Source organism: Lithobates pipiens, unplaced genomic scaffold (assembly GCF_037356315.1).
Source record: "Lithobates pipiens isolate NorthernLeopardFrog02 unplaced genomic scaffold, aLitPip1_a1.2 Scaffold_1, whole genome shotgun sequence".
In the NCBI taxonomy this organism is placed as follows: Eukaryota; Metazoa; Chordata; class Amphibia; order Anura; family Ranidae; genus Lithobates; species Lithobates pipiens.
The window spans coordinates 106,656,835-106,680,104 of record NW_027507685.1 but is presented as its reverse complement, the minus strand read 5'-3'; the positions used below and the strand labels follow the sequence as shown (position 1 = coordinate 106,680,104).

The following is a 23,270-nucleotide window of genomic DNA, read 5'->3' as shown; positions in this document are numbered from 1 at the left end:
GGTGGGGGGGTATGGGATGTTTGGAGAGTACTGGAGGTATGTGAGGTACAGATGGGAGGGGGCGAGTATGGAGGCATAGAGAGTATGGGAGATACGGGGGGTACGGGAGGTATGGAAGTACGAGAGGTATGGAGTGTACAGTTAGGTATGGAGGGAAAGTACGGGAGTTATTTGAGGTATGGAGGGTACAGAGGGCACAGGAGGTATGAAGGGTATGGAGGAAAAGTACGGGAGGTATGGAGGGTACGGAGGGCACAGGAGGTATTAAGGGTATGGGAGGTATTGTGGTATGGGAGGTAGGGAGGGTACAGAGGACACGAGAGGCATGAAGGGTATAGAGGGAGGTATTGAGGTACGGGAGGTATTGAGGTACAGAGGGCACAGGAGGAATGAAGGGTACGGAGGGAGGTATTGAGGTACAGTAGGTATGCAGGTACGGAGGGCACGGGGGGCATGAAGGGTATGGAGGGTGCAGGAGGAATTAAGGTACTTGAGGTATGGAGGATACAGAGGGCACAGGAGGCATGAAGAGTATTGAGGGTACGGGAGGTATGGCGGTACGGTAGGTATGGGAGGTATGGAAGTACGGGAGGTATGGAGGGTATAGGGGGTACGGAGGTATAGAAGTGTGGGCAGACAGCTATACTGAGATTCTGCAGAAGCCTGGCACTGCACCTGTGATCTGCTTGCTGATCGTGGGTGAAATGCTCTGCAGGCTCCAGAAAAAAACTAAAAACTACAATTTGTTTTACCTGAAAAACCTATGTGCATTTATTTTATTGCCTGGCCTCAGGTGATACAGAGATGAGACAAATCCTCCTACATAAGTTGTACCTGTTTATCTACAGTATTCTCTCCTACAGTCCTTCAAAATCCAGGATTTATAAAGCTTGTCTGAGCTGTCAAAGAAAAGGAGGCAGAGAGCTGAAGTTACTCTGCAGAGCTCAGTAAGGCGATCTCTGAGAGCTGATTGGAGGGAAGAGACACACCCCCCCTCCTCACAGCAAACAGGAACAGAGTTGAGGCTGTCAGTCACAGGCTTTGTGCTGGAGATCCCTCCCTTGTCACCTTTTATTTCTTGGTGTCAGGAAAACTTGTCATAAGTGACTCATGCTGATAGCAGAGGAAGAAAGCAGCAGACAGAAATTACGCTTAGTGCTCTGAACTGAGACAAGTACACATTATAGAGCAGGAGTCTCAAACTAGCGCCCCTCCAGCTGTTGCGAAACTACAAGTCCCATGAGGCATTGCATGAGGCACTGGCAGTTACAAGCATGACACCCACAGGCAGAGGCATGATGGGACTTGTAGTTTTGCAACAGCTGGAGCGCCACTAGTTTGAGACCCCCTGCTATACAGGGATATGCTTTGTTCATATTTCATGTCTGAGACTTGTCTTGATACAGAAAAATTTGACTAAATGTCTCAGACAAGACCGACCCACCGATCTTCTATAGTAAGCAGTGGGATCTCCCGTCCTCCAGGACCTCAGGTTCTCTCCCACTATTGCAGTCCTCAGACTATGCCTCCTGTCCTGGATTCCGTGTTACTTCATTGTATTTGTTAGGACACGTCTTGTGTTTATTTGTCTTATCAGAATTATATATAAAAGAAGTAGAACACACCCTGTTACAATGTTTCCTAAATCTTGCAGTGTTCCAGGCGGGGGGGGGTGGGTGGACGTATATACGTAGGTCTCCCGGTCTTATAGGTTTAACCATTTCTCTCCCCTCTAGGGAATCCTTCATGTGTGGATCTTCCTTCATGAAACATGGATGACAAGGCTTCTGTGGGGAAGATCAGCGTGTCCTCAGACTCCGTGTCCACCCTGAACAGCGAAGACTTTGTGCTGGTCTACCAACAAGGGGATGAAATGCATTCTGCAAACAATGGCAGCGATGACGAGAAGCCTGGGCTCAAGGTGAGCGTCTTGCCTCCATCACTTCAATCTGCCTTTTTTGTTTTTGGGTGGCGCATTAATTTAAACCTGCCTATCTGAAGCTGAGGGGGCCTCAGCAACCTGGGGTGCCGCCAGAGTTCCATCAGGGGGTGCCTCTGCATTCTGGTTGAGAAAGGTCGCGCCCTACACAAGTGATTGAGCTGGCTTTGCTCCATCAGGTGTCAGGCTTATATACACTTCAGAAAGACATTCCCCCCCCCCCTCCCGATCATATTATCCTAACAATACAACTTTAACCAGAAACAAAAAGGAACATGAACTAATTAACTAATCATTTAACAACCCTAGGTGACTCAGAGGTCTGACCGTTAATTTAAACCGGCCTCTCTGAAGCTGAGGGAGCGTTCAGCAACCTGGGGTGCTGTGGCATGCTGGTTGAGAAAGGCCGTGCCCTACGCAAGTGATTGAGCTGGCTTTGCTCCATCAGGTGTCGGGCTTACGTACACTTTAGAAAGACATTGCCCTAACAATACAACTTTAACCAGAAATATAAATTAACATGAGCCAGTTAACTAATCATTTAACCAGCCTAGGTGACTCAAAGGTCTGACCATTAATTTAAACCGGCCTATCTGAAGCAGAGTGGAGTGAGCAGCAACCTGGGGTGCAGCCTGAGTTCTATCAGGGGGTATCGCGGCATCCTGGTTGAGAAAGGCCGTGCCCTAAGCAAGTGATTGAGCTGGCTTTGCTCCATCAGGGATTGAGCTTATATACACTTGAGAAAGACATTCCCCCCCTCCCTGATTGCATTACCAAAACAATACAACTTTAACCAGAAACATAAATTAACATGAGCCTATTAACTAATCATTTAACCAGCCTAGGTGACTCAGAGGTCTGACCGTTAATTTAAACCGGCCTATCTGAAGCAGAGGCCTGGGGTGCCGCCTGAGTTCGTTCAGGGGGGGCCATAGCATCCTGGTTGAGAAAGGCTACACCCTACGCAAATGATTGAGCTGGCCTAGCTCCATTAGGTGTCGGGGTGTGAGTGGTTTGTTCGATCGCTGGGCCTGGTTTAGAGGTCACCTGTGGCTGTGATAGACTCACTCGGGACAGAGGCTTTTGGAGGGTACTGAATACTAGCCTCTTGCGTACTGACTATGGGCCCTGGTTTGTTAAGGGGAATCTTTGTTTCAGCTCCCCATGTGCAAGTTACTTTGTGTCTTTTAGGGGCACAGGGTGACCTGAGAAAATGATGGACAGTTATTTAGTTATTTATCCACAATATCTCCAAGTAAATATACAAAGACTATTCCTTGGTTTATTTGATTTCTAAACTATACATGTTAATTGAAAGAGTTGATCACATTGGCCTCTGTACAAGGTAGGAGACAGACAGTCTGCTACTGGTGGTCTTCTGCTATTGTCTGGAGTTCTGTGTTTATACTTCTGATAATTTGGATTGTGTCTTCTGAGGAGACAAGTCCGACCTTCAGTCTAGGCTGGTTAAACGATTAGTTAATTAGCTCATGTTAACCGCTTGCTGACCAGCCACTGCCGCAACATGGCTCGGCTGCGCGAATCGCCAGTATGTTACGTCACTCCCTCTGGTGGCCACTAGGGGAGTGTACGTGCCCGCAGTTTGCCCCTGGAACCGATGCGAGTGCCCACGATTGCTCGTAACGCGTTGAGAACCGGGATCTGTGTGTGTGTTTTAAACACACAGATCCCCGTTCTCTGAGGGGAGAATTGACAGATCGTCTGTTCATACAAAGTTTGAACAGCGATCTGTCATCTCCCCTAGTCAGTCCCCTCCCCCCTTCAGTTAGAACACACACTAGGGAACACAACCCCTTGATTGCCCCCTAGTGTTAACCCCTACATTGCCAGTGACATTTTTACAGTAATCAATGCATTTTTATAGCACTGATCGCTGTATAAATGACAGTGGTCCCAAAAGTGTCCGATGTGTCCACCATAATGTTGTAGCCCCGATGAAAATTGCAGATCGCCGCCATTACTAGTAAAAACAAATACTATAAATCTATCCCCTATTTTGTAGACACTATAACTTTTGTGCAAACCAATCAATCACAATTAAAAAAAAAAAAAAAAACACAATATTTTTTACTTTTTTCTATAATAAATATCCCCCAAAATTATATAATTTTTTTTTTCCCCCTCAGTTTAGGCCGAAACGTATTCTTCTACATATTTTTGGTAAAAAACAAAACAAAAACAAATCGTAATAGGTGATTTTTTTTTTTTTTTTTTTTTTTTACCAAAAATATGTAGAAGAAAACGTATTGGCCTAAACTGAGGAAAAGATTTTTTTATATATTTTTGGGGGATATTTATTGTAGCAAAAAGTAAAAAAAAAATTGCATTTTATTTTTTCAAATTGTTGCTCTTTTTTTGTATATAGCGCAAAAAATAAAAACCACAGAGGCGATCAAATACCACCAAAAGAAACCTCTATTTGTGGGGAAAAAAGACGTTAATTTTGTTTTGGTTGCAACGTCACAGGACCGAGCAATTGTCAGTTAAAATGACGCAGTGCCGAATCGCAAAAGTGTTCTGGTCAGGAAGGGGGCAAAATCTTCCGGGGCTGAAGCTGTTAATTTATGTTTCTGGTTAAAGGTGTATTGTTGGAGTAATATGATCAGGAGGGATGAATGTCTTTCTCAAGTGTATATAAGCCTATATTCTTGTTCTAATAAACAGTTCTATTTATTGCCTGGTTCTTGGGGTCGCTACAGCCAGATCCATTGGTCTCGTGGTCCAGGACTTGGGAAGCAGCTTCTTAGCGGAAATACCCAACCGGGTGTTCTTAGTCCATCACAGTGGCTGCATTCTTTGCTCAGGCCTCAAGGCACTGTGAGAGAAAAGATAATGGGCTGGCCCTAGACCCGGGACTGGGCTTGCAAGAAGCATTGGGAGTTTTCCTGGCTCGTCCCCAGTCCTCCGTCCTCCCTCCTCCTTTCCTCCCGCCCAACAGTGCGGTGATCTCCGTGTGTCACGGAGGTGTGCATTGAATTACCTGTGCGGCTGCAGTGACAATGTCCCACCTCCTGTGACAGACAGTACACTGATCCAATGGCCGGACATTGAATCAGCCTGACGTGATTACAGGAGGTGGGACATTGCTACTGCAGCCGCCCAGGCAATTTAATGCACAGCTCTGTGACACGCGGAGATCACTGCTCTGATCCGGGCATGGGTGAGGCTGCATTCAGACACTGGCAAGCTGCATGAGGGGAAAAGAGTGTGCCCAGGGCAAGCATTACTGCAGAGTTTTGTCTGCAGCTAATTAACAAGTTTTTTGTGCCCACAGTGCTGCTGCATCCAAAAGAGTCATTTGTTTGCCTCTGAAACTATCAACCTCTGGCCACTTGTGTGAATGTAGCCATTCTATATAAAACCAGGTCACAGGACAAAGGCTGTACTCCCTTTATTGGCCATATAAAAAAAAAAAATCTTGATTTTGACCCAGCTAGGTTTTTATCGCCATATGATAGAATGGGGAAGGGTTAAGTTGTTATTGCTAGTAGAGGTAACAATATGATCATTCCCAATAGAAGTCTGTTGGAATGGAACCAGGTAGCTTGCTTGGGGCCAAGTCACACCAGATGCAGTTCCGTGTGCTTTTTTTTTTGCACAAAATACATGCAGTCTTTTCCATGTATTCCAATGGCTCTAGTTCACACCATGCAGTCAGTTTCTGTACTGGAAACTGACTGCATGGTGTGAACTAAAGCCATTGGAATACATGGAAAACACTGTGCATGTATTTTTTATCAGGCAGGCTGCATCTGAGGGGAACTGGTGAGGCTGCATTGATCTCCTGTAGAATGGTCGCAGTCTCTGACCATCTCCTGTACCATGTCTGCAGTTGCTGACCATCTCCTGTACCGTGTCTGCAGTTGCTGACCATCTCCTGTACCGTGTCTGCAGTTGCTGACCATCTCCTGTACCGTGTCTGCAGTTGCTGACCATCTCCTGTACCGTGTCTGCAGTTGCTGACCATCTCCTGTACCGTGTCTGCAGTTGCTGACCATCTCCTGTACCGTGTCTGCAGTTGCTGACCATCTCCTGTACCGTGTCTGCAGTTGCTGACCATCTCCTGTACCGTGTCTGCAGTTGCTGACCATCTCCTGTACCGTGTCTGCAGTTGCTGACCATCTCCTGTACCGTGTCTGCAGTTGCTGACCATCTCCTGTACCGTGTCTGCAGTTGCTGACCATCTCCTGTACCGTGTCTGCAGTCGCTGACCATCTCCTGTACCGTGTCTGCAGTCGCTGACCATCTCCTGTACCGTGTCTGCAGTCGCTGACCATCTCCTGTACCGTGTCTGCAGACTCTGACCATCTCCTGTACCGTGTCTGCAGTCTCTGACCATCTCCTGTACCGTGTCTGCAGTCTCTGACCATCTCCTGTACCGTGTCTGCAGTCTCTGACCATCTCCTGTACCGTGTCTGCAGTCTCTGACCATCTCCTGTACCGTGTCTGCAGTCTCTGACCATCTCCTGTACCGTGTCTGCAGTCTCTGACCATCTCCTGTACCGTGTCTGCAGTCTCTGACCATCTCCTGTACCGTGTCTGCAGTCTCTGACCATCTCCTGTACCGTGTCTGCAGTCTCTGACCATCTCCTGTACCGTGTCTGCAGTCTCTGACCATCTCCTGTACCGTGTCTGCAGTCTCTGACCATCTCCTGTACCGTGTCTGCAGTCTCTGACCATCTCCTGTACCGTGTCTGCAGTCTCTGACCATCTCCTGTACCGTGTCTGCAGTCTCTGACCATCTCCTGTACCGTGTCTGCAGTCTCTGACCATCTCCTGTACCGTGTCTGCAGTCTCTGACCATCTCCTGTACCGTGTCTGCAGTCGCTGACCATCTCCTGTACCGTGTCTGCAGTCTCTGACCATCTCCTGTACCGTGTCTGCAGTCTCTGACCATCTCCTGTACCGTGTCTGCAGTCTCTGACCATCTCCTGTACCGTGTCTGCAGTCTCTGACCATCTCCTGTACCGTGTCTGCAGTCTCTGACCATCTCCTGTACCGTGTCTGCAGTCTCTGACCATCTCCTGTACCGTGTCTGCAGTCTCTGACCATCTCCTGTACCGTGTCTGCAGTCTCTGACCATCTCCTGTACCGTGTCTGCAGTCTCTGACCATCTCCTGTACCGTGTCTGCAGTCTCTGACCATCTCCTGTACCGTGTCTGCAGTCTCTGACCATCTCCTGTACCGTGTCTGCAGTCTCTGACCATCTCCTGTACCGTGTCTGCAGTCTCTGACCATCTCCTGTACCGTGTCTGCAGTCGCTGACCATCTCCTGTTCCGTGTCTGCAGTCTCTGACCATCTCCTGTACCGTGTCTGCAGTCTCTGACCATCTCCTGTACCGTGTCTGCAGTCTCTGACCATCTCCTGTACCGTGTCTGCAGTCTCTGACCATCTCCTGTACCGTGTCTGCAGTCTCTGACCATCTCCTGTACCGTGTCTGCAGTCTCTGACCATCTCCTGTACCGTGTCTGCAGTCTCTGACCATCTCCTGTATGAAAATATTTTTTAAAAACGGTCATTTTCGGTATCGGTTTTGGCTTTCGGCCTAGTGTATTTTTCATTATCGGTTTCGGCACCAAAAAACCCATTTGGTGCACCCCTAGTATGTATGTTTTATATGCATGTGTGTATTTACGTATATACACACTCACAGGCCACTTTATTAGGTCCCCCATGCTAGTAACGGATTGGACCCCCTTTTTCCTTCATTCTTGGTGACATAGATACAACAAGGTGTTGGAAACGTTCCTCAGAGATTTTCCTCCATAGTGACATGATAACATCACACAGTTGCTACAGATTTGTCGGCTGCACATCCATGATCCACCACATCCCAAAGGCGCTCTGTTGGATGGAGATGTGGTGAGTGTGGAGGACAGTGACCTCATTGTCCAGTGGTGAGATGATTGGAGCTTTGTGACATGGTTCATTATCCTGCTGGAGGGAGCCATCAGACGATGGGGACACTGTAGTCATAAAGGGATGGAGATGGTCAGGAACAATACTCAGGTAGGCCGTGGTGATTAAACCATGCTCAATTGGTACTAAGGGGCCCAAAGTTTTGCCAAGAAAATATCCCCCCACACCATTACACCCCCACCACCAGCCTGAACCGGTGATACAAGGCAGGATGGATCCATGCCCCAAATTTTGACCCCACCATCTGAATGTCGCAGCTGAAATCCAGACTCCTCAGACCAGGCAACGTTTTTCCAATCTTTTATTGTCCAACTTTGGTGAGCCTGTGCCAATTGTAGCCTCAGTTTCCTGTTCTTAGCTGACAGGAGTAGCACCCGGTGTGGTCTTCTGCTGCTGTAGCCCATCTGCTTCAGGGTTGGATGTGTTGTGCATTCAGAGACGGTATTCTGCATACCTTGGGTGTAACAAGTCGTTATTTGAGTTCCTGTTGTCTTTCTAACATCTTTAACCATGTGCCCATTCTCCTCTGACGTCAACAAGGCATTTTCCTCCACACAACTGCCACTCACTGGATATTTTCTCTTTTTCCCAATATTCTCTGTAAACCCAGAGAGATGGTTGTGTGTGAAAATCCTAGAAATGCTCAGACTGGCCCATCTGCCACCAACAACCATGCCACATTCAAAGTCACTTAGAGGACGTAAACCCTGATGGGTTTTACTTCCTCTTTTGTTCCCTGCAAAGCAAAAGCATAATGGGCTAGTATGCATCGCATACTAGCCCATTATATGCCACTTGCCTATAAACAAAGCCCACAAAGTCCCCACTGGTTGCCGCATCCAGCTTCACCCCTCTTCCTTCCGGAGGCGGTGATTGGCCAGAGTCACATGATGTCAGTCCTGTGCATGGGAGCCACCAGTCGCGTCACAAGCCCCTTAGAAAAGGCACAATCATGCCCTTTCTTCAGTGCGCTTGCACCGATGACATCGGCCGCTGCGCAAGTAGGGCCCCTGGCCGCTGCGTGTGAACAACAAGAAAGAAAAAAAGGCTCAACTGCCTGATTTTACCATCTCCCAATCTCGCATGTGAAGGAGCCCATAGACTGGGACGCCTCAAGACTGAAAATACTTTCAGAGGACGAAGCGACTGAGAAAAGGTTGAGAAATGCCCATTGAAACATCAGCTGTGAACTAGAGCTGCACAATACTGGGAAAAATGAGAATCACGATTCTTTTGCTTAGAATGAAGATCACGATTCTCTTGTTTTATTTGAAAAATTTACAATCTCCGATTACATTAGGTTATCAAACCAAATGGCAATAAAATAAGCCATACAGAAAAAGGAGATCATCCCTATAACACTGGATAACACATGAATGTGATTTTGCATGTAGTGGCCACATCCCTGGATTGTATAGAACATACAAAGGACTGTTCCTCACCCTTGGATGGGACTTTTAAGGCCGCAAACAAACACTGAAGTGTGTTAGAAATTTGATTTATTTCACATAAGATAGATCACATAATGACCAATGGTTAAAAAGCATAATTTATTTTGCTTTGTTTGTCACATGTATTATACCACATCTAGTGGTTTATGCCTTTAACCATTGATTATTGTTGTATGATCTACCTTTTTATATAAAAATAAATCAATTTCTAACGCACTTCAGTGTTTGTGGCCTTAAAAGTCCCATCCAAGGGGGATTTGGGAACAGTCCTGTGTTCTAAAATAACTTAAGCCATAATACTCTGGCTTCAATCAAACAAAATGTGAAATAAAGAAATTACAATTACTTCAAAAAACATTCAGGTAACAGTTCATCTTCACTGTCAGTGTTGCCTAAGAACAGATAAGAGTGTAAATCCAAGGACAAGCATTCGGATTGTTGTTGCTGTGAGCCTGAGGCTGCAACTGGTGCCCCTTCACTTTGTGCAGCTTTGAAAAAGCTACCCAAGGTTCAGGTTGTGAAAGTACTGTAGTGGCCACATCCCTGGATTGTATAGAACAAAAGAGTGTTCCTTCCCCCTTGTCCTTTGGATGGGACTTTTAAGGCCACACTGGAGTGCGTTAGAAATTGATTTATTGTTTTATATAAAGATAGATCATCACATACAATGATCAATGGTTAAAAAGATAATTTGTTTTACTTTGTTTGTCACATGTATTATTATACCTGATTGGGAAACAGTCCTTTGTTCTAAAATAAGCCATAGTAATACTCTGGCTTCAGTCAAACAAATTTTAAAGAAACGACAATGAATGTAATGAAAAACAATGTGAAAGAAAGAAATTACAATTACATTCAACAAACATTCAGGTAGGTACTTAGTATCATCATGATACTACCTGAATGTTTTTGAATGTAGTTGTAATGTCAGATAAAGATAACAGATTTAAAGATTTTTAGCTAGAAACACGAGCCTATCCACATTTTGTGGCTTCAGTGCAGAACAGCGACAAGTGACAATGTTGCCCCCTGTGCTAAAAACCCTTTCAGAAGGGGAACTGGTTGCAGGAATGCAAAGGTATTTTCTGGCCAGTGCAGACAATCTCGGATATTGCTCCTTGTGAGTCTTCCACCAGACTAACATCTTCACTGTTAGTGTTGCCTAAGAACAGATAAGAGTGTAGCTCCAAGGACAAGCTTTGGGATTGTTGTTGGTGTGAGCCTAAGGCTGGATCTGGTGTCCCTTCACTTGCTGATTTGAAAAAGCTACCCAAGCTCTTTCGAGCCTTCTTTGCATGGCATTGTCCACTAGGAGTTGTAGGGGGGCTTTCCTTAACTGTTGTTAGTTTTGACATCTCCTCTTTTAGTCTGTTCTGGACAGCAGTTTTGTTATCTTCATTAACGTAAGTCATCTTAAACCTGGGATCGAGGGTTGTGTCGAGAAGGTCTTGTGTTTTTTGGTCCTGATATTTTTTCCTCCAGATACCCCATTATCTTTTATTTCATTGTGCAAATAAGATCATCTTCATCAAGAGTCATCTTCCTTAACAGCCAAAACAGAAGACTGAAATAGGTGTAGAGCAGGTTTCACAGAAGAGACACTGACATACTGCTCTCCTGAAAGAGCATCTGTGAAGTCTGCCAGTGGGGTGAGAGTCTTGTCCACAGCCTCCAGGATCTCTAGGTCTTGCCATGTTGGCAAGAGGTGCCTAGCCTTGCGGTCAGAAGAGAGGACATGGGTGATGGCAGCTATCTGCTCAAGTATCCTCCTCACCATAGCCTGCCTAGATCCCCTCCTTGTTGGGCACTCTGTCTTGAGCTTGTGGTCTGGTAAACAGAGTTGTTTTTGTGCATCAGAAAGCTCCCTCTTCCTCCTCCAACTATAGCTAAAACACCCAACAAGCTTTTTGCACAAACCCATAGCACGCTCAATTTGTGGGTCCTTCATTGCATTCTCTATTGCGAGATGAAGCCTATGGCCAAAACACTGCAATCGTGTCCAGTGATTTATAGATATGGCCTTTACAATGTTGCTTCCGTTGTCTGTAGTGATGCACACAAGATTCTTCTCCTCCAATTTCCAGTTGATGAGAGCATCCTTTAGACCCCTTTCACACTGGGGCATTTTTCAGGCGTTTTTCAAGAGCTTCAGCGTTAAAAAAAGCGCCTGTAAAGCGCTTGAAAGAAGCCTCATCTGCAGTCCCAATGTAAAAATGTCAGCGCCCGAAAAACGCTCGTAAAGCGCCGCTTAAACTAGCAGCGCTTTACCAGCGTTTTTCGAGCGTTAATGGGCGCTTTTAACCCCTGCTAGTGGCCAAATAAAGGGTTAAAAGTGCCTACAAAACGCTGCTGCCAGTAGCGTTTTTCAGGCGTTTTTCGGGCGTTTTACAAGCACTTCCCATTGATTTCAATGGGAAGGGGCGTTTTAGGAGCGTTGTATTCACCGCTCTAAAAGCGCTGCAAAGAAGCTGCTTGCAGGACTTTTTTTGATGCTCTGCCAGCGCAGCGCCTCAGTGTAAAAGCACTCGGGCTTTTACATTGGGATTGCAGTTGCAGCTTCTTTCAGGCGCTTTTTTTAACACTAAAGCGCCTGAAAAACGCCCCAGTGTGAAAGGGATCTTGGTGTGAAAGCACTCGGGCTTTTACATTGGGATTGCAGTTGCAGCTTCTTTCAGGCGCTTTTTTAACGCTAAAGCGCATGAAAAACGCCTGAAAAACGCCCCAGTGTGAAAGGGGTCTTAATGCCTGTGCCAAAGCTTTGCCAGTGTGGTCCTCGGGGGCGAAAAACCCAGTTTGCAGGCACCGACTTGTCATCTCAAAATCATCATTAATGAAATGGATTGTTAAACTCATGTATGGTTCCATTGCTCTGCTGGACCATAAATCTGAAGTTGCTGCAAAATTAACTACATCTCGCAATTCCGTTGCAACTCTTTCACGACATTTGACGAACAGAGCAGGGATTGCAACATGTGAAAAATAAGTACGAGAGGGCAATTGAAAGCGCTTATCAAGGGTTTGAATGAGTTTTTTAAACCCCTCTTTTTCAACAGTGGTCACGGGAGCCATGTCTTTAGCCAGGTGAAATGTGATTGCGTCTGTTATTTCTTTGCGCCTGAGAGAGTTTGTTGGGTACGGTGTTTCATTAAATAATGTTCCTTTAATTGACGTTTGTTTCATATGCTTGCAGGTACTTTGTGATTGAGCAGTTTTCTTTTTCCCTACCGTCTCATATTCTTGTATGTGATTACGTTTCAGGTGATTAAACAGATTGGTGGTGTTACCCTTTGGTGCACAAACAACGGCTAAACATTGCTTGCAGTAGATGGTTTGCTGAGTGTCATCTGGTTTGAATCTGAAATAAGCCCACACTTGGAAATAAGCTCCTCTTTTTTGGAACAAAATCATCTGGGTTTTAAATTTTATCAGACTCACTTGTGCATTGCTCTACCTCCGAGTCTGTGCCTGCGGCAGCCTCAGCACTGTCTGCGTTGTCTGCACTGGCCTCTGCTGCCTCACTCATTTTTCTATGACCAGGCACTGCAGGCAGGCACCCCCAGTGATTGCGCCAATACAGAAGACCCCATCTGGGCTGAAGAGTCCTGTGTATATTCTCCAAATTGCTAAGGTGCTGCTGCAGCTCTCTCTCTCTTTCCGTTATATTCAACTGGGTGTGATGTGGACGGAAGCAGACAGACCTGTTGACAATGTTCTTGTTGTATGTACCTAGAGAAAACAAATTGAGAGCGCACACTATCATTTGCCTTAGTTTGAAAACACTGTCTGAAGTTGCAGCTAGCTATATGCACATGCATGCACTATTGCACTGACATTTAAAAGGCAACAAACAGTGTTTTTTTTTTTTTTTTTCTTCTTTGTTTTTTTTTTTTAAGTCACACAACCTGGTGCTGTCATGGCTGGGCCCCAAACCGCTTGCAGATGACAGTCGGACAGGCTAGGCTATTAAAGAGGGACATGTGAGGAGTGGACTTAAAATACTGGCAACAACCACTGTCCCTTAATATATTATGAATATTACCACAGTCCGAGACAGCTAGTAGTACCCATATTATACATATTAGCACAGTCAGTCAGCTACCCCCACACTGAGACTCTCTGGGTCGCACTAGCTGACTGTGGTAATATTTATAATATCAGGCATCACGACCTCCACTCCAGTGGTGTATGCACTGCTCCGCATCTTGCTCTCCAATGACTGACATCAGTTCCGGTTGCTGACGTCGGTGTTACACGGCGCCGCTGGTTACGTGGAACTGGCAAGAATATCAAAATCGTGGGTCATCCAGCCTGGAGATCATGGGGGGGTGGGGGGGGGGTGAATCGAGATCGCGATCGCGATCTGATTAATCGTGCAGCTCTACTGTGAACATGAGGAAATGCCTTGCTGGGAGTCGGGCGGTGATTTGTGTTGCTCGGGTGCGGGGGTTTTGGCTGACAGACTCACTGCACTTGTTCTGTTTGTTTCCTAATTGTTGCTGAGCCTGTTCTGGGATCTCTTCCCAGCGTGTCTACACTTGATCTGTTGGCGGCACCTCGTCCGCAGGTGTACAGCAAAACCACAGATCCCAGACACAATGAGAAGACTGGAGTTTGGTGTACACCCGTATATTGGGACAGGGAGGGAGGGTACTGTGTGCTTTACCTTAAGGAGCACTCCGAGTGTAGACAGTCTTTGTGTCAGGACAGAAAGAAGAAGCCCAAAGACTGGCAGGGTGCAAACAAGACACATTTTATCTTTGCCTTGTGTTCACCCCCCCCCCCCCCCCCCGCCATTCTTTCCACTGCCTAAGGGATTTATTTTATACCATTTCAGTTCTCAAAACTGTATCCCCCTTAGGACTCATTTAGACTTGAGGTTGTGGGGGGAGGGTGTTAAAATCATCCAGCCCATGTCGGACCCCCTCTGTCCCTGTTGGTCTCTGTTAGCCACCCTAGCATTCCCTATCTGTCCGTGTCGTTCCCCCTGTCTGTCCGTGTCGTTCCCCCTGTCTGTCCGTGCCGTTCCCCCTGTCTGTCCGTGCCGTTCCCCCTGTCTGTCCGTGCCGTTCCCCCTGTCTGTCCGTGCCGTTCCCCCTGTCTGTCCGTGCCGTTCCCCCTGTCTGTCCGTGCCGTTCCCCCTGTCTGTCCGTGCCGTTCCCCCTGTCTGTCCGTGCCGTTCCCCCTGTCGGTCCGTGCCGTTCCCCCTGTCGGTCCGTGCCGTTCCCCCTGTCGGTCCGTGCCGTTCCCCCTGTCGGTCCGTGCCGTTCCCCCTGTCGGTCCGTGCCGTTCCCCCTGTCGGTCCGTGCCGTTCCCCCTGTCGGTCCGTGCCGTTCCCCCTGTCGGTCCGTGCCGTTCCCCCTGTCGGTCCGTGCCGTTCCCCCTGTCGGTCCGTGCCGTTCCCCCTGTCGGTCCGTGCCGTTCCCCCTGTCGGTCCGTGCCGTTCCCCCTGTCGGTCCGTGCCGTTCCCCCTGTCGGCGCCCCCCCCCCTTATCTAACCCCGTCGTCTTCCCCCCTTATCTAACCCCGTCGTCTTCCCCCCCTTATCTAACCCCGTCGTCTTCCCCCCCTTATCTAACCCCGTCGTCTTCGCCCCCTTATCTAACCCCGTCGTCTTCCCCCCCTTATCTAACCCCGTCGTCTTCCCCCCTTATCTAACCCCGTCGTCTTCCCCCCTTATCTAACCCCGTCGTCTTCCCCCCTTATCTAACCCCGTCGTCTTCCCTCCCCCCTTATCTAACCCCGTCGTCTTCCCTCCCCCCTTATCTAACCCCGTCGTCTTCCCTCCCCCCTTATCTAACCCCGTCGTCTCCCCTCCCCCCTTATCTAACCCCGTCGTCTCCCCTCCCCCCTTATCTAACCCCGTCGTCTTCCCCCCTTATCTAACCCCGTCGTCTTCCCCCCTTATCTAACCCCGCCGTCTCCCCTCCCCCCTTATCTAACCCCGTCGTCTCCCCTCCCCCCTTATCTAACCCCGTCGTCTCCCCTCCCCCCTTATCTAACCCTGTCGTCTCCTCCCCCCCTTATCTAACCCTGTCGTCTCCTCCCCCCCTTATCTAACCCTGTCGTCTCCCCCCCCCCCCTTATCTAACCCTGTCGTCTTCCCCCCCTTATCTAACCCTGTCGTCTCCCCCCCCCATCTAACCCTGTCTGCCCCCCTATCGAACCCCATCGGCCCCCTATCCATCGGGTCTCTTCTGTCATACATGCTTCCTCCTGCCTATCAGTGAAGAAATGTTTTTCATTTTTTGGTGATGCATTTAGCAAAAAAAATAGCCCCCCCCCACCCCCAGCGGTGATTAAACACCACCAGAATATCACCTGCCTGGTAGACAATTGGTAAAACAAAAGAAAACTGGCTCCTGACTGTCTTAGCTGGCTCCTAGATTTAAAGTAAATGTATCCAGCCCTGTCCTAGGCTGACCCCGCCTCCTGGGATGGGGGATGTGGGCACTGCAGAGGGCAGCAAGGGGCTGCCTACATCTTTCTAGCCTGGGGTGGGGGGGAAGTGCTGGGTAATAAACCTTTGCAGAAGTGAGGAAATATTCTCCAATTGTGTAAGAGGGGGAGGGGAGGAACTAGGATCATACTTTCATGGGTGCAGCTCTGCTTACGATAACGAGGTAATGTATGCATTGCTTTTTCATGAGAATAACTAAAGTAGTTATAGTGGCTGAAAGTTTCTTTACCATCATGCATTCTGTGCAACATCCCCCCCCCCCAGCCCCCCAATACTTACCTGAGCTCCCCATCGATCCAGCGATGTGCACAAGTCCCTCGGCTCTCCAGGGTCTCTTCCTCCTCATTGACTGAGACAGCAGCATGGGCCATTGGCTCCCACTGGTGTCAATCACCGCCAATGAGGAGAGAGAGAAGGGGTGGGGCTGAACCACGGCTCCGTGTCTGAATGGACACACAGCAGAGGCCCGTGAGTGAATCTGCTTGAGTGCCCCTATTGCAAACTGCTTGCTCTGGGGGGCACTCGACAGGAGGGAGGGGCCAGGAGAGCCAGCGGGGGAGGGGGGACTGAGAAGAGGAGAATCGGGGCTGCTCTGTACAAAACCGTTACATAGAGCAGGTAACCATAGGATGGTGTTTTTGTTACTTTTTTTTTAATTTTGCCTTTAATATCATTAAGGCTTTCTTCTGGCAATATTGTTTTGAAGAAATTTATTTTATTTTCCTTGAATTTTCTAAACCGGGGATGTCGCTTGATTCACGTGATTTTCAGTGGTTTAGCGCATTTTGTCCTGCATTTCTGATCATTTCTCTGCTCAAATGCAATAGTAAAAGAAAAAGAAATAATAAATAATAAAATACATAAATGATAATCATACATAAAAGATACAAAATAAATAAATAAACCCTAATGTTAACCCTAAGGCCGGGTTCACACCACAGCGATGCAGGAACGCCGGGAATCCGTGGCGTTTTCCCGCATCGCACACCTCCCGCCGGCAGTTCACACTGCCCTATGCGGATGGCTGGGAGTGTCAATGATATGTTAATGACACCCCCAGATCCGTCCGCATATCGCAGTGCGATCTGCCGACTCGCACAGGAATCGGATCGCATGGTGTGAACACCCATGCGATCCGATTCTGTTGCGGACCAAAAAAGGGTCCCGTGCGAGTTTGCTGCGGGAGCGATGCGAATTCAGCCATACTATCTGTATGGCTGAACTCGCATCGCTACGGAGATCGGATGTGATTTGCACTGCAGTGCGGTGCGAATCACATCCGGATCTCCCCCCGCAGCAGTGTGAACCCAGCCTTAATAAGAAACCCTAACCCTTATAACCCCTAACCCTAATCCAAATCCTTAATAATCCTCGCGCCTAACCCTAATATTAACCCTTAACCCTCACTCCTAACCCTAATATTAACCCCTAATCCTCACTCCCAACCCTAATATTAACCCCTAATCCTCACTACGAACCCTAATATTAACCCCTAATCCTCACTCCTAACCCTAATAACCCCTAATCCTCACTCCGAACCCTAATATTAACCCCTAATCCTCACTCCGAACCCTAATATTAACCCCTAATCCTCACTACGAACCCTAATATTAACCCCTAATCCTCACTACGAACCCTAATATTAACCCCTAATCCTCACTCCTAACCCTAATATTAACCTCTAATCCTCACTCCTAACCCTAATATTAACCCAAAACCCTAACCCATAATAAACTCCTAATTCTAACTCCTAACCCCTAATATTAACTCCTAACCTAATAAAATAAATAAAAAGAAGTAAATGAATAATTATAATAAATACATTAATCCCTAACTCCTTACAAAAAAAAAAAGTTTAAAAATGAATAAATAATAAAAGTGGATGTATAGCAACAAATGATGAAATTGGTGATTTTTTTGGGCTAATAAAAAACAAAACAAAAAAAACGACAAAGTTCAAAATGTTTTAGAAACACTGTATACAAAACGCACCAAAAACGCCCATACAAATGTCTGAAGAAAGGCCCGAAAAAAACGTAACGTTCAGGTGTGAATTGTTTGTTTTTATTTATTTATTTTAAAAAAATAAAATTTTGTAGATTGTGGGGAACGGAAGCGAGCAGCAGCTCCAGAAGGAGCTGGAAGACGTTCTGATGGACACACCAACGGAGGACCATGACAGCCAGGCAGAGGAGGGGGACAAGGCACATCCAGAGGAGGAAGTGGATGAATCCTCCAATGAAACCTCCACTGCGTCTTCCTCTATTAACCCTTCCTCAGTGGGGCTACAGAAACAGGAGCTGAGCCTGCCAGTGAAATCGGGACAGCAAGGTGAGGAGGTTTTCAGGTTTTTCTCTTCATGAGCTGCTAATGTTTTGGATTGCAAACGACACCACTTATTTATACGGAGTGTTCTTCATCTACACAACATCCTCCTAAACTGCTACTAAACATTCATTACCGTTGTTTTTTTCTATTTTATATCTTAACCCCTTTGCGCCTAATGGGAAAACAAATCTTCATGCCTGAGCACAATTTTGCAACTTTTACACGTGTTTTTATACCGTTTTTTTATTATTTTTTTAATTTTTTCTCATTTGGAGGTAAATGGTAATGGATATCGCCTGATTTTTTTAATTTTTTTTTTTATTTTTTATATTTTGTTTATTATCAAAGGAAAAATAGTAAAAAAAAAAAAAAATTATAAATTTACAGTGCCTTGAAAAAGCATTCATACCCCTTGAAATTTTCCAAATGTTTTCATTTTACAAACAAAATTGTAAATGTATTTTATTGGGATTTTTTTTGTGATAGGCCAACACAAAGTGGCACATAATTGTGAAGTGGAAGGAAAATGAGAAATGGTTTTCAACATTTTGTTACAAATAAATTAATAAATATGTGAAAAAATGTGGTGTGCATTTCTATTCAGCCTCCTTTTTGTCAGAAACCATGAAATCAGGGAGATAGCGAGACAGAAGTATAGTTAAATCACACTTGTTTAATAATAAAAGTAAAAAGAACAAACATAGTCAAAACATAGCCAGAGTTTGGTAACCGGAACGGATAATCAGCCGAGCCAGAAGTCGGGGATCAATGTAGTTGAACAGCAAGCAGGATCTGGAGCCAGAAGGGATGTCAGCCAAGCAAGTCTTGAACAGGATCGCAGGCGATAGTCTCTATGATGTTGACCAAGGCGAAGGCAGAGCTCCTCTGGACTGGACAGCTTAAAGAGGAAGTAAACCCTGATGGGTTTACTTCCTCTTTTTTTCCCTGCAAAGGTAAAGCATAATGGACTACTATGCATCGCATAGTAGCTCATTATGTGTCACTTACCTGACACAGGAGCCAGCGAAGTCGCCGCTGTCCCCTGTAGTCCGCCGCATCCATGTTGCTGGTGGCGTCTCGCAGCTCCGACGAATCACAGCGGCGCAGCCGCGATGACGTCACTCCCGCGCATGCGCACGGGAGTCGCGTCTCGCAGCTCCGCCGCTGCCATACGGCGAAGCCGCGATGACGTCACTCCCGCGCATGCGCACGGGAGTCGACAAATTAGGCAAATCCATTCTTGGATTTGCCGCATTTAGTGCGCCTGCGCGCCGCTGTCTACGGCGCATGCGCCGTAGACAGCGGTCCCATTTTCGGGCAAATATCTCCTAAACCATATAGGTTTAGGAGATATTGCTTGGACCGACAGGTAAGCCTTAATCTAGGCTTACCTATAGGTCCAAGTTGTTTGGAAGGGTTTACTTCCTCTTTAAGTAGGCAGGACTGATGAGCAGGATCATCAACGAGCCACTGTGGAAAGATAGGAGCTGGTAATTAGCCGACAGCTGAGCGGCCAGATCAGAGAAGGAAGGGCTGAGCCCAGCCCTGACACCTTTACTCTGATACCCCTAACTAAAATCTAGTAGAAACAATTGCCTTTAGAAGTCACCTAATTAGAAAATAAAGACCACCCGTGTGTCCTGTAATCTCAGTATAAATACAGCAGTTCTGTGAAGCCCTCAGAGGTTTGTTAGAGAACCTTAGTGAACAAACAGCATCATGAAGGCCAAGGAACACACCAGACAGGTCAGGAATAAAGTTGTGGAGAAGTATAAAGCAGGGTTAGGTTATAGAAAAAATCTCCCAAGCCTTGATCATCTCACGGAGCTCTGTTCAATCCATCATTGGAAAATGGAAAGAGTATGCCACAACTGCAAACCTACCAGGACATGGCCGTCCACTTAAACTGACAGGCCGGGCAAGGAGAGCATTCATCAGAGAAGAGCCAAGAGGTCCATGGTAACTCTGGAGGAGCTGCAAGAATCCACAGCTCAGGTGGGAGAATCTGTCCACAGGACAACTATTAGTCGTGCTCTCCACAAATCTGCCCTTTATGGAAGAGTGACAAGAAGAAAGACATTGGTGAAAGAAAGTCATAAGAAGTCTTGTTTGTAGTTTGTGAGAAGCCATGTGGAGGACACAGCAAACATGTGGAAGAAGGTGATATGGTCAGAGGAGACCAAAATTCTACTTTCTGGCCTAAAAGCAAATCGATATGTGTGGGGAAAACTAACACTGCACATCACCATGAACACACCATCCCCACTGTGAGACATGGTGGTGGCAGCATCATGTGATGGGGATGGTTTTCTTCAGCAGGGACAGGGAAGCTGATCAGAGTTGATGGGAAGATGGATGGAGACAAATACAGGACAATCTTAGAAGAAAACCTGTTAAGCCCCATACACACTATCAGATTATCTGTTGAGTTTTTCCTTCAGATTTACCAAAACCATATAATATGAGGACAAACCTTAGGAGTTTCAATGTATATGCAATCAGGCAGGCACTTGTACTAGATGGTTTTGGTAAATCTGAAGGAAAAACTCAGCAGATAATCTGATAGTGTGTATGGGGCTTTAGTCTGCAAAAGACTTGAGACTGGGGCGGAGGTTCACCTTCCAGCATTACAACGACCCGAAACATACAGCCAGAGCTACAATGGAATGGTTTAGATCAAAGCATATTCATGTGTTAGAATGGCCCAGTCACAGTCCAGACCTAAATCCCATTGAGAATCTGTGGAACTGGAGCACGAAGCAATGGAAGAAGTTGGCCTGGTCTGATGGCTGGGTGCGTCCCTTACCTGGGGAAGAGATGGCCCCGGGATGCAGTATGGGAAGAAGCCATCAGCAGGAGATACCACAGCGTACTTTCAGAAGTCTAATGGAGGCCATGTCACAATGGGCCAAGGCTGTTTTGGTGGAAAAAAAGGGGGGGGGGGGGTCTACTCAGTATTACGTGGGTGTGCATTATAGGTATGTAATACGAGGTATACCTGACATAGCACTGATTTATTAAATTTTTTCTCTATATATTTAGCAGAGGGCGCAGATGCTTCGGATTTGTTCTCGCCCCTTCCTGATGAAGACAGCGTAGTGTTCAGTCAACTCACTTACCTGGGATGTGCCTCTGTGAACGCTCCCCGCAGCGAAGTGGAAGCTCTTCGAATGATCTCCATTCTTCGGGGACAATGCCAGAATGCGCTGGATGTGACGCTTTCTGTACCTAATGTGTCTGAAGGAACTGTCAGGTAGAGACAAGTTTCATTTTTATTTATTTTTTTTCCCCATTTATTTAACCACTTGAGCTCCGGAAGATTTTACCCCCCACCCCCCTTCATGACCAGGGATTTTCTTTGCTATTCAGCACTGCGCTACTTAGACTGGCGCGGTCATGCAACACTGTATCCAGGTGACATTTATATAATTTTTTTTCTTTTTCTTTTGGTGGTATTTGATCAACGCTGCGTTTTTTTAATATTTTTTTATTTATTATATTAACAATTTTAAAAAGAATTTTGAAAAACATTTTTTTCATATTTTATTTTATAAAAAAAATATTTTATACTTTCTATTAAACAATGAATTAAATTTCTTCATACATTTAGGCCAAAATGTATTCTGCTACATGTCTTTGGTTATAAAAACAAAACAAAATCTCAATAAGCATATATTGATTGGTTTGCGAGAAAGTTATAGTTAACAGCTTTAACCGCTTAACGCCTTCAGATCTGCGCTCCGTATGACAGCTACAGAGCGGATCTACTTTGCCGGGAGGCCGTCAATAGACGTCCTCCCCTTTGCAGGGGCACGTGCTATGATCACCGAGTCAGTGAGGCTCGGGTGATCACAGATCGGAGTAAGGGGCCGATCCTGGTCCCTTACCACGTGGTCAGCTGTCAGCCAATGACAGCTGATCACGTGATGTAAACAGAGGATCGGTAATCTTTTTTTTTTTTTTTTGTCCTCACGCTGACAAAAAAAAGCCGGCTTCAGTGCAAGGGACATCGGTCCTGAAGAGGAAGTGGCGAGGCCGCCTCATCTGTGCCCACCAGTACCACCTTCCAGTGCCACCTGCCAGTGCCCACACAGTGCCACGATTCAGTGCATAAGTTTGCGCAATCAGTGCCACCTATCAATCCCAACGAGTGCCACCTATCAATGTCCACCAGTGGTGCCAATCAGTGCCTCATCAGTGCCACCCAGCAGTGCTGCCTATCGGTGTCACCAGTACCGATCAGTGCCCATCACTGGCACCCATCAGTACTCATCAGTGTCCATCACTGCCACATCTTAGTGTCCTTCAGTGCCACCTATCAATGCCTTTCAGTACCGCCCATCAGTGCCACCCATCAGTTCCGCCTCCTCAGTGCCCACCAGTGCCTCCTTCTCAGTGCCGCCTTATCAGTGCCCATCAATGCAGCCTTTCGGTGCCCATCAGTGAAGCCTCATCAGCGTACATCAATGAAGGAGAAAAATTACCTGTTTGCAAAATATATTAACCGCTTGACCACTGGGCACTTAAACACCCTTAACTAGTTGCTGACCACCGGCCGTCCAATGACGGCCAGGCCGCGCACCTATTGTGGCGGGAGGCCGTCATATGACGGCCTCCCGTTTAAACAGGGAATGTGCGCGATCGTGCGCACGCACCCCTGTTTCTTCGGTGGCGGCGTGTCACGGTGACACCGCTCGCCACGGAAGGGGGTGAACAGCCATTGGTTATGGCTGTTTACCACGTGATCGGCCGTGATGAAGTCACGGCCGATCACAGATGGTCACACCCCGACTGTGCACGGCGCATGTGCGCGATCACGTCGGTGGCGGGAACACTGCTCGTCACTGATGCTGGTAAACAGCCATTGGCCGGCTGTTTACCCACGTGATCGGCTGTGATCCTTTCACAGCCGATCACTAAAATGTAAACAAACCGCGGTAACGAGATGTTACCGGGTTCTCCTCCTCACACACCAATCGTGTGTGAGGAGGAGATTGCGGTAACATCTCGTTACCGCCTACAGTACACATCAAGCACACTGATTGCCCCCCCCCCCCCCCCCAAATAAAGAGGACCTGTCACCACCCCTCATAGTACCTGTCAATCACAGTCCATCAGAGTATTTGAGTACCTGTCACAGCCCATCAGAGTACC

General features: G+C 46.9%; 1 protein-coding gene across 2 annotated transcripts in view; it reads left to right on the top strand.

Annotated features, from left to right (window-relative positions):
• The window catches only part of RABGAP1 (RAB GTPase activating protein 1), a 219,864-nt gene that overhangs the window by 10,536 nt on the left and 186,058 nt on the right, over nt 1-23,270 (top strand). The window contains exons 2-4 of one of the 2 annotated variants that reach the window (XM_077469737.1): nt 1,737-1,921; nt 17,888-18,119; nt 21,162-21,369. In XM_077469737.1, the coding sequence (XP_077325863.1) occupies nt 1,772-1,921; nt 17,888-18,119; nt 21,162-21,369 (590 nt within the window). In that variant the 5' untranslated portion in view covers nt 1,737-1,771. Of the gene's footprint in view, nt 1-1,736; nt 1,922-17,887; nt 18,120-21,158; nt 21,370-23,270 lie in introns of both variants that reach the window. The other variant, XM_077469648.1, reaches the window with a different exon arrangement.